Source organism: Mercenaria mercenaria, chromosome 7 (genome assembly GCF_021730395.1).
Source record: "Mercenaria mercenaria strain notata chromosome 7, MADL_Memer_1, whole genome shotgun sequence".
In the NCBI taxonomy this organism is placed as follows: domain Eukaryota; kingdom Metazoa; phylum Mollusca; class Bivalvia; order Venerida; family Veneridae; genus Mercenaria; species Mercenaria mercenaria.
Genome location: NC_069367.1, coordinates 48,803,420 through 48,815,737, shown reverse-complemented (window position 1 = coordinate 48,815,737; position 12,318 = coordinate 48,803,420). Strand labels below are relative to the sequence as shown.

The following is a 12,318-nucleotide window of genomic DNA, read 5'->3' as shown; positions in this document are numbered from 1 at the left end:
CTATGTGAAGTTAAAAGCAGTCAGTTACACATAAACAAGTATATATTAGGAATATTTACAATAATGACATCAAGATTAAGAACTGTAAGGCTGAGAAAGCAAAATGAACAATGACATGACATTGTGTCAGCTTCTCCATATGACATAAATGTGAACTCAGAAATGTGTCAGCTAGTTATATGTGCAACCCAACAGTTGCTACCTGTCTGTTCATGGACAGTTAAATTAGCAATGGATGTAAGCTCTATGAATTATGGTACCTTCTCATACTGCAATTTTCTTGTATATATATAGTAGTCTGTGTTCACCTGTGAACATTTATTAAATTATTTTCTTTCTGTTGGGTTTAATATCACTCCGACACAACTATAGGCCATATGGTGACTTTCCAGCTTTAGATGGTGAAGGAAGACCCACAGCTGCCTCTCAGGACAATATTTCATCATGGACAGACACCTGGGTAGAACCAACAACCTTCTGTAAGCCAGCAGGATGACTTTCTCACATGAAAGAATTAACTAATTATATCTAATATCAAAATATTAGCACACAAACAGGGATCGAATTTAGCGGTCTCTAATTTGCGAAATTAGAGTAAGAATCAAATAATGAGAGTAGAAAATCATGGCACTCGAATTTTTTCGCGATCATGTTCTAAAATCATAGAATTCGCTCAAATTGTCCTTTGCTCTTTAAAACCTCCTTTGGGGTAGTTAATTTACCGATAATCACGTGACCTCTTGTAGACGCCTGTTGCTTTATACAAATGTAATTATCAGATATCTAAGTAAGCCTTACACAATATTTGTTTTCATTTTGGTTGGTGATTCGCGAAGTTCTGCAGAAATAGAGAGGAAAATAACAAGTTTCTTTGTGCAAAAAAAGGCCCAGGGAGACCGGAAATTCTAGCAACACAAGGGGCAGTGACCTGAAAAAACCTAAAACTTCCAAGTCCAGCCAAACGTCCAAAGAATCATCAAGTAACTTTGGTTCATATCATACTTTCGAAACCAGACAGTCCCGGCCTGTCCGGACCATGAAATTTTATATAAAACCGAATAAAACAACTTAATAAATTTAGCATGTAAACAGCTTTTAAATAATTGCTAGTAGAACCCGTCATTTTGCTAGTGGAAAAAAATGGCACTAGCAAAAATTTGCTGGTGGGAAAAAAGTTAAATTCGATCCCTGACAAACTAGGTATCATAAAACTATCTGGCAAATATAATAAGACCCAACCCCATTTTGAAGTTCAAACAAACAAGCTCCCTTACAAGTATACTTACCCTTTCAATTCTCATACAGCAAAACATGATGAAACTAACAAGCAAGCCCTTCCTAGCTAAAACTTCAAAACGATATGAGCATGGTTTGATTATGCATCTTGATAAATTTAAAGGTACAGGTGTAAGTCTTAACCAAATATATTAATAGTTTTTTTTATAACACAATTTATATAGCACCCTAAAGTTCCATGATTGAAGGTGCTTTATGTACAAACGCAGCGACTCAAGGGGAGAAATTCATCCATCTGAACAGAGAGACAAACAAAGAATAATCCCACAGAACAGAGACAGAAATCTTTTGATACTGAATATAGCCTAGCTATGTTAATAGATAGCCTGGTTCTTTAACATGCCTGGTGTAGAACACTGATATACAACTTGCTAGCCCCAAGGGGTTATAACTAGTAATTTAAAAGTGGGATATTTCAGAATTCCAGCGGCCAGTCTTGAACTGAACCCAGGTCCTATGGACTAAGTTTACCACTGTCAACTTATAAACAAAGAACTCACTACTCCGCTGATGAGTTGTTTAAAATAACGACTTGCATCAACTTCAGGCATGCCTACATCAGGTTCTGAAAATTAAAAAAAAAAATATGATTGCATGTTCATCAATAATAGTAGTCACAGATTTAAACATTCTCTACTGCCTCTAGAGAAGTCTCAGTGGCCAGCTGTGTTAAGCTGTTGAACTGAAACAATATCAAATCAAGGGTAAAAACTTTGCTTTAACTCGGACAAGGGAGATGATACAAAATGTGAGCTAAGGGCATAATTATGTCATTCAGTGACTTTTGGTGATTCTAGCTTCAACATTTCTTGAATTATAATTTCTTTCTTTTTTCAAACAAATCAATGGGAAAAAACTCTTCTTTTAAAGGGTGGGGTGAGATAATACTAATGTGAGCAAAGGTTGGATGCACTCACACATGGACAGATAACGCCAAAAACAATATCCCTCTGCCTTTAGAGGGGATAAAAACAGCAAACTAATCCCTTTGTCAACACCATTTCTTTTTTTTTTTTGAAAGGTTTCAGAGATTTATGTATGAAGATGCATGTATGTTATCAGTCTTCAAGCTGTGATGACTGGGGATGAAAATATGAATTTAACAAATGGAGTCTAATCCTGTTCTATACACTGTACATACCTATTCTGTCAAACAGTTCTCCACCACTAGCATACTCCAGGAAGATATACTGTATGCTGTCATCCTTACGGAAACCATAGAACTTGATTATGCTCTCATGGTTCAACATCTTGTGTACGCATACCTAAACAGTGACAAAAAAACAACAGATATTGTGCTCCCATTGTTCAACATCTTGTGTACGCATACCTAAACAGTGACCCAAAAAACAACTGATATTATGCTCTAATGGTTCAACATCTTTTGTATGCATACCTAAACAGTGACCAAAACAAACCCCCAACTCATATCATGCTCTCATGGTTCAACATTTTTGTACATAATCCTGACTATTTCGATGCTGGATAGTGTAACTGGGCACATCTGAGGATACATGTACTGGAGCTGTCACTGGAGTGTTTAATAACTCCAATGGTGGATGAAGATATTGCACAATAGCTTAAGTCTGTGTCAAAAATATTAAGTAATAAGAGAGGTTCAAAACACTATATAAGTATAATTCTAAGCAAAAAGGTGCATAATTCATAAAATATTGGTGCAAGAGTTATGCACCTTGTGTCATATGATGTGGGTGATGATGTGGAACAACTACTTCAAGTCTGAATCAAATGCATTTCATAATAACTGAGATATAGTGAAAATGCATCAAAATTAACCTTAAATTCTAAGTAAAAGGGGACATAATTCATGAAAAAATTGGTGCCAGAGTTATGCACCTTGAGTCACATGATGTGGGTGATAAGGTGAAAAAACTATTTTAAGTTTGAATCAATCCATTTAGTAACGAAAGTGTATCAAAACTTTAATCTGAAATTCTAAGTAAAAGGGAGAATAATTCATAAATTACTGGTGCAAGAGTTATGGCCCTTGTGTCATATGATGTGAGTGTTGATGTTGAACAACTAATCTAAATTTGGATCAAACCCATCTGGCCCCGATTACAATAAGCATATTCTAAGTCGAAAAGGGGCAATAATTCAGTCAAAATGCTTGATAGAGTTGCCTCCTCCTTTTTACAGACTGGGGTCGTGATGGTAAACAAGTATGCAAAATATGAAAGCAATATCTCAATGGACTTTGAAAATATTTGGGGTGGTACGCAAACTTTAACATTACAATAAGCATATTCTAAGTCGAAAAGGGGCAATAATTCAGTCAAAATGCTTGATAGAGTTGCCTCCTCCTTTTTACAGACTGGGGTGATGATGGTAAACAAATATTCAAAATGTTAAAGCAATATCTCAATGGACTTTGAAAATATTTGGGGTGGTACGCAAACTTTAACATTTGTGTGACGCTCACGCTAACGTTGACGCCGACGCCGGGGCGAGTAGGATAGCTCCCCTATTCGAGTCGAGCTAACAATAGGATCTATTTATTAGGGACTTCTTTCGACTACACCACGGAAGCACATTTTTGACCGAATTACTGCAATATAACCATTACTAGGCAATGCAACACACCAAATATCTAAAGCCTAGGCCTTGTAGTTTCAGACAGGAAGATTTTTAGTTTTTTCCTATTCAAGACTATGTAAAACTTGGGACCCCCGGGGTGGGGCCTCTTTTCACCCCAGGGTAATAATTTGAATAATCTTGGTAGAGGACCACAAGGCACTACATGCCAAATATCAAAGGCCTAGATCTTGCGGTTTCAGACGAGAAGATTTTTTTCCTACATAACTCTATGTAAAATTTGGGACCCCCGGGGCGGGGCCTCTTTTCGCCCCAGGGGCATTATTTGAAAAAACTTCATAGAGGACCATTAGATGATGTTCCACACCAAATAATGAGGCTCTATGCTTTGTGGTTTTGGACAAGAAGATTTTCAAAGTTTTCCCTATATAAGTCAAAGTAAACCATGTGACCCCCCAGGGCGGTGCCATATTTGACCCAAGGAGGATAATTTGAACAATCTTGGTAGAGGACCACTAGATGATGCTTCATGTCAAATATTAAAGCCCTATGATCTGTGGTTTTGGACAAGAAGATTTTTTAATGTTTCTCCTTTCAGTTGCCATGGCAACCAGAGCTCTGTATGGAATTCAATTCTTTGAACAATTTTTAAAGAGGACCATCCAAAGAACATCCCTGTGAAGTTTTGTCAAAATTTGCTTGGTGGTTTAGGAGGAGATGTTGTTTAAAGGAAAGTGTGGACGGACGACGGACGGACGGTGAGTGATCACAATAGCTAACCCTGAGCCTTTGGCTCAGGTGAGCTAATAACTGAGATATAGTGAAAGTGCATCAAAACTTTAACCTGAAATTCTAAGTAAAAAGTGGGGATAATTCATGAATTATTGGTACCAGAGTTATGGGTCTTGTGTCATATAATGTGGGAGATGATGTGGAACAATTACTTTCAGTTTGAATCAAATCCATTTAGGAATAACTGAGATAGAGTGAAAGTGCATTAAAACTTTCACCTGAAATTCTAAGTAACAAGAGGGCCAAGATGGCCCTAGGTCGCTCACCTGATAAACACATCATAACAGTGTAAACATGTTTGACATAGTGATTTCATGGAAACAAATATTCTGACCAATTTTCATTAAGATTGGATTTTTTTTTGACCCCAGATGACCCATTTTCGAACTCGGCCTAGATTTTATCATGGTAATCATTCTGACCAAAATTCATGAAGATCAGTTGAAAAGTACAGCCTCTATCGCATACACAAGCTAAATGTTGACGGACGACAGACAGATGCTGGACGCTGGACATCGAGCGATCAGAAAAACTCACCTGAGCATTGCTCAGGTCAGCTAAAAAGGGGGGATAATTCAAGAAATATTTGTGTGAGAGTTATGGCCCTTGTGCCATATGATGTGGGTGGTGATGAGGAATGTCTATTTCAAGTTTAAAGCAAATCCATCAAGTAAGTACAGAGATCAGGAGAATAAAGAGGAAGTGTAAAAAAAACTTTAACCAAGGAAAGATGCCGACGCCAGGGGTGAGTAGGATAGCTCTCCATAAACTTTGTATAGTCAAGCTAAAAAATCAACTTCTCACTCATTACCTGTAAACTGAAATTAGAGTAGACCTATAAGTTAGTCAATCATTGTACGTCTTCAAGGACATTCCAAAGTCAAATACTTACAAATTTAATCATTTTCTAAATCAAAATCAATCACTCACTACCTCTTCCGACAAATATTCACTATGTCTACTGTGAAATTCAAACTTAAAATCAATCATTCACTATCTCTTCTGTTACATTTTTAAGTTAAATTACATTATTTCTTCAGTGACATATTATGTTAAAGGGATTCAGAGACCTGTGGAAAACTAAAAATTGAGCTGCACCATGAGAAAACCAACATGCATTTGCGACCAGCATGGATCCTGACCAGCCTGCGCATCCACACAGTCCGGTCAGGATCCATGCTGTTCGCTTTCAAAGCCTATTGCAATGAGAGAAATAGTTAGCGAACAGCATGGATCCAGACCAGCCTGCACTATGTTGGTTTTCTCATGGTGTGGCCCAAATCCTTTTCATTAATGTGGAATCCATGTTTCTTACATTTTACTGACATATTTGATTAAAATAGGTCAATTATTTCTTACTTTGACCACATATCTGCACAATTTTCATAAATATTCTAACTTAACCTAAATATGTAATGTTAGGAAATGAAATTTGCTATTAAATGTAATAGCACACTTTTCTCTTCAAATAAGTAATGTAATTCATTTTTGCCATAATAAAAGATAATGCCAATTTGAATTTCATGTTCAGATCATTGATCAGCAATTTGTCATGTTTTTGCAACTTCACAGTTACAGTGTTCACCATAGCAAAATTTAATTTGATAAAACAGTCTCTTTCTGTGTCTTGGAAAAACACCGAGTATTCCTTTAAAGCCTAACATTCACTACCTCATCAGTGACATTTTCAGCTTAAGTCATACAATCATTACCTCTACTGTGATATTTTAAGTTAATCATTTGCTACCTCTTATGTTACATGTTACACTTTCAGTTTTAAGTCCAACATTCACAGTGACTTCCTCTTTTGTGACATTTTAAGATGAAGTACCTCTACCCTTTTAATCAAATTTAGAAGGAAATATTCAATACCTCTTTTCTGACATTCTCTTCAGCTTGTGGCATTCGTTCCAAATTGATGATTTTAACAGCAACCGCTTCTTGGGTTTCATTGTTCACAGCCAACTTCACTCTAATAAAGAAAGAAAAAAATATTTTTCATCAGGGACCACAATTTTGTGGATTTCATGATTACATCAATCTACAAAATTAAAACCCCCAGTGTACAAAAAATCCCATTCTGATTCATTTTATTTTAATGAAAAAGTTGAAATTCATGAATTTGTATCCCAACAAAGTAACAGTTTGGCCAAAACCACAAAATTTCATACCCACAAAATTAAGTAATTTCACACAATACATTTGTACCTTGCAGTAAGAAAGTAATACAGGGTTTAGATGAATACTGAAGTTAATATTATTAAGAGTTAAATGGACAAAAACAGTTCAATCTCAGTTTTAAAATGGCATTAGAAGTCTCAGCTTAACCTTTTCCCTGCTTAATTTCTTTCAGTTTGAGTAGTACCACTTATTATTCAAAGGGATGTTCACTGAAAATTTTCCAACTGAATAGCATGATCAGCCTGATGTGCAAGCTGATCTTGGTCTGAACTGGTCGCTTGCCGCCAGCAGGCTAAAACTTAAATAAAGCCGTAGGTTTCTTGTTAAAATTGGCAAGCTCAAAACCATATGGCTTGCACTAGTTTCACAGAAGTAAGAAATAGCAATGACTTACTCTCCATACGCTCCCTCTCCAAGGGTCTGTACAAAGTCCCAGCCTTCTACAAATGCTGTTACACTTGTCATCAGTGTATTATCACAGTATCTTCACAAGATGTTTGATTTTTTGTCTGTCACATTATTGTCTCAAATCCTCCAGAGAACAAATCTGAATAAAACAATTTTCTTATTATATATGGATATATTATAACATATGTATGAGAGTAGATCACTGAAAAATATAACAAGAGCATCGCCTACGGGTGCCATCGCTCGTCTGCAAGTGCTGGATAGCATGTAAGAAATGACTCAGTGAGTTACAGTTCAGAATTTCTAAGTTTAAAAAGGGCCATAATTCTGACAAAATGTAGGTTAGAGTTATGGTTCTTGGTCTTCATAGTTATCTAATGATGATAAGTAAGTGTGCAAAGTTTCAAAGTACAAAAAGGGTCATAATTCTGATAAAATGCATATCAGAGTTATGGTTCTTAACCCACACAGTCACCTAATGATGATAAACAAGTGTGCAAAGTTTCAAAGCTGTAGTTCTTATAGATTTTGAGAAAAAGTGGACCTAAACAAAAAATTTAACCAAGAAACCCAAATTTTGTATGTACAAAATGGGTCACACTACATGTATAATGAACATTGTCACTGTGAGCAAGTACATCAAGGTTTAATTGAATTCCTTCAGTTATGAACAAGATACTGTCAGAGACTAAAAGCTTTTATATGAGGATTGTTCAAATATGAATGCACCTAGAATGTTATCTCGCTGAATATGCAAAAATCATGAGGAAATTAAGACTATTGGGTAGATAAACAGGTTAGCTTTACATTGATACCACACCCATTAAAATCCGTTCACTTTAGCTGTGTCTATCGCTCGCTAACCATTGCCTATTTGTGTATACTAATACAAAAATGGTTGGAAGAAGGTCTGCGAACGCCGTTGAAATACGGTCCTATATTAAGAATCGTTGTATTCTTGGCATAGGGTGTAAAGACATTTTTGATGAAACATGTTCTGTTTATGGGCTTAATGAAATGTCTTTTTCTGTTTATAGGCATAATGAAATGTCTTTTTCGACAGTTATTAGTTGGTTTAAGAAATTCAAATGTGGATTAGTTTCAACAGAAGATGCACCACATGGCCGTTGGCCGAAAACAGCAACGTCTGCCAAGATGGTTGCTAGAGTGAAAGAAATAGTTGCTACTGATGCAAGATACACTGCTAGGCAAATAGCTAGTATGGCTGGCATCTCAATAGGAGCAGCTCGAACAATTCTGAAACGTAATTTGAAAATGAGAAAGACCTGTGCTAGATGGATTCCCCATCTGTTGACAGATGAGCAGAAAAAGGCACGCGTGCAATGTGCAAAAATGTTGCTTAAACAGTTTCCAAATTACCATGCATTGCAAAGCGGACCATGAGTGTCAAGAAGGTAATGTATGCCATATTCTTCACAACTCAGGGTCCTGCCATTCAGGTTGCTGTACCTAAAGGCTATTCCGTAAATGCGAAGTTTTAAAAGACTAAAGTTCTTCGAAAACTGAAGAAATATTTCAAAAATCGAAGACCCGCAACTGGTTTGGCCAATGTCAGATTACTACATGACAATGCGTCATCGCACAAGGCATCTATTGTACAAGACTTTCCGAAGCAGGAAAAGGTTGTTGTGCTCCCTCACCCTCCTTATTCACCTGACCTAGCCCCATGTGATTTCTTTTTATTCCCAAGGCTCAACAAGAGCTGTCACTAATGGTGACAAATGCCCCCGCAGTGCCTTGACCTTTGACCTGGTGACCTTGACCTATGACCTTGTGACCCCAAAGTCAGTAGGGGTCGTGTACTCAATAAGTACTATCAGCATGTGAAGTTTGAAGGTCCTGGGTGCAGTGGTTCGCAAGTAAAGTGCCTTCATGCAAAAAGTTAAAGTTGTGACGAACGAACAAACTAACGAACGGACGGACAGTTGAAAACTAATATGCCTCCCTTCGGGGGCATAAAAAATACCTTTCTGGTCGAAAATTTGTGCAGCGCAAACACCTCGGTTCTGCAACAGTCCAGTGTCTTCATAGTATAATTAGAAAGAAGAGGGTCATGATGACCCTGGATCGCTCACCTGAGTAATATGAGCTACATGTTTCAAATATCAAACTGATGATTTTTAGAAATTTTTTAGAAGATTTTCCGATGTACAATCAAGTAACCCCTGGGGCCGGGCCAATTTTACCCCGGGGGGTCATGATTTGAACAAATTTTGTAGAGGTCCACTAGGCAATGCTACATGTCAAATATCTAAGCTCTAGGCCTTCTGGGTTTTTTTTTAAGAAAATTTTGAAGATTTTTCTATGTACAATCAAGTAACCCCATGGGGCAGGGTCAATTTGATCCCGGGGGTCATGATTTGAACAAATTTTGTAGAAGTCTACTAGGCAATGCTACATGTCAAATATCTAAGATCTATTTTCCTATGTAAAATCAAGTGACCCCTGGGGCGGGTCAATTCTGACCCAAGGGGTCATGATTTGAACAAATGTTGTAGAGGTCCACTAGGCAATGCTACATGTTAAATATCTAAGCTGTAGGCCTTCTGGTTTATTTTTAGAAATTTTTTGAAGATTTTCCTATGTAAAATCAAGTGACCCCTGGGTCAGAGTCAATTTTGACCCCGGGGGTCATGATTTGAACAAATTTTGTAGAGGTCCACTAGGCAATGCTACATGTCAAATATCTAAGCTCTAGGCCTTCTGGTTTATTTTTTAAATTTTGTTGAAGATTTTCCTATAGAAATCTAAGTAAAATCAAGTGACCCCTGGGGCGGGGTCAATTTTGACCCCGGGGTCATGATTTGAACAACTTTAGTAGAAGTCCACTAGGCAATGCTACATGTCAAATATCTAAGCTCTAGGGCTTCTGGTTTTTGAGAAGAAGATTTTTTAAGATTTTCCTATGTAAAATCAAGTGAACCCTGGGGCCGGGTCAATTTTGATCCCGGGGTCATGATTTGAACAAATTTGGTAGAGATCCACTAGGCAATGCTTCACACCAAATATCTAAGCTCTAGGGCTTCTGGTTTTTGAGAAGAAGATTTTTAAAGTTTTTCCTTCCTGTTGCCATGGAAATCAGAGTTCTGCATGGAATTCAATTCTTTGAAAAATTTTGAAAAGGGGCCAACCAAGGATTAATCGTGTGAAGTTTGGTGTAATTCTGCCCAGTGGTTTTCAAGAAAAAGATTTTTTTAGAAATTGTTGACGGACGACGCACGACTGACGACGCACTAGGCATGACGGACATCAAGCGGTCACAACAGCTCACCTTGTCACTTTGTGACAGGTGAGCTAAAAACTATGAAAATGCCTTCAAGGATTGGATTAGAAGACTGAAACTTTGCGTATCTGTTAGTTTAAACAATATTTATTTTTGAAGCAACATACACATAACATGTACAACAAATTTTTACATGTCAAATACATGGATTGGAAAACAAGCTGCATATCTGTTGGAGGTGAATACTTCGAGGGGACCAAATAAAATTTTCATTGAAATCTATCAAGGATACATTTTTATGTGCTTAGATGCATTCATATTTGAACAATCCTCGTATATAACCCTTTCTAAATATTGTATTATAAAAAGAAATTCACAATTAAAATCAATAAACATATTCATAACTCTGTTACATTATGACCCAAGAGAAATGAATTAAATTGAAATTAAACAATCAACAGTTTATTCAAGCAATCATTTTAGCACCTGTCGATAATCCCATTAGTGGAGATATGATTAGATTAGCATATTGTTAGCAAAGTAAACATCTTGTATTACACCTGGAAACTCATAAAAGGATTGTCAATTGGTTGTTATTAAATGAATAAATTAATAAATAAACAAACAAGTACTGGTTATCATCAAGTTTTAAAATCACATAAAATTATTATCCCAAACTTTTGGGAGGAGTAATGTCTCAGGTTTGGGAGGTGTAAAGTCCCAGGGTGTATTGTCCCAGAGGTGTAAAGACCTGAATTTGTATGTTTATGTTCAGAATTTGTTGCATGGTTTATTTAATGTTAGTCCAAATAATTGTACTAGAGATTTGAATATCGCTGTATTTTTTTTGACTTGTCGATACCTGCATCAGAGTACAAACTGGAAAAGGTAAAAAATGTCTTGGGTCAACTTGGGAAGGTTTTCTTCTATGCGTACGTAATACCCCATGGAATCCGTCGGGTGGGAATTACATTAGAATAAAGCGATGGATCAAAAAAAGAAATACATACATAGAAAGCCTGTAATCTTTCCTTTCCGATGATGTATATATTACCAAGATTCCTTGAGAAACTTTCAAACTATGGCAGTTAAAAAATGCCAAGGTTTAACACGCGTGTATTACATATTGGAAAATGGCCAATCACAGGTAAACACATGAGTACGGTGTAGAACCATTGCGTCGTAAAAACAGTAAAAACATTTTAGTTTTAGTAGCCACCCACGTTAAAAACTGTAACTATATGGATTACACTTGGATGTACAAGTTAAGTAATTCAGCATTACCTTTACATCACTACAGCACAAGGAGCATTGCTCAGGTTAAAGAATAAAAATTCTGACATATTTTTGTCTCATAACTTATATATTTTTTTTTCATACTTTCAAATGATACCAAAATTTATATGAGCCTACCAGGCATCAATATTTGTTGTATTGCGGTTTGGATACCTTAAAATGAATTTCTGCCTAATCAAAAATCAGAAATGGTGACATTTCTTCACTTCCTATTGAAGCCAAATACCTTCAGTTGCTTTACCTTTTCTCACATGCTCATTTTTGATCACACGAATTACGCCGGTTAGGCCATACCAAATTCATTAATAGTTCTTCGGAAAATTTTCAAAAAAAATAGGAGCGAGTGAGCGATTTTTTTTTTCATTTTTTTTCTTCTCAATTTTGATTTTTTCAGAGGCGGGTAGATTTTACATGGAGCGAGCGGGTGTTTTTTTTATTTTTTTTTTCTTATTGAGACCCTTGAGAAGGCAGTTATCATTGTACATGAAGTTAACATTTCCTTAGAAATAACAAAAAAAATCAATTATTAACAGTGTGACAATCAC

The 12,318-nt window shown here is 36.5% G+C and overlaps 1 protein-coding gene across 1 annotated transcript in view; it reads right to left on the bottom strand.

Annotated features, from left to right (window-relative positions):
- LOC123554179 (serine/threonine-protein kinase Chk1-like) overlaps positions 1–12,318 on the bottom strand; it is a 38,555-nt gene that overhangs the window by 19,577 nt on the left and 6,660 nt on the right. The window contains exons 2-5 of the mRNA XM_045344136.2: positions 7,220–7,372; positions 6,517–6,616; positions 2,438–2,561; positions 1,797–1,861 (exon numbers count right to left, since the gene is read on the bottom strand). Of these exons, the coding sequence (XP_045200071.2) occupies positions 1,797–1,861; positions 2,438–2,561; positions 6,517–6,616; positions 7,220–7,290 (360 nt within the window). The 5' untranslated portion in view covers positions 7,291–7,372. The remainder of the gene's footprint in view (positions 1–1,796; positions 1,862–2,437; positions 2,562–6,516; positions 6,617–7,219; positions 7,373–12,318) is intronic.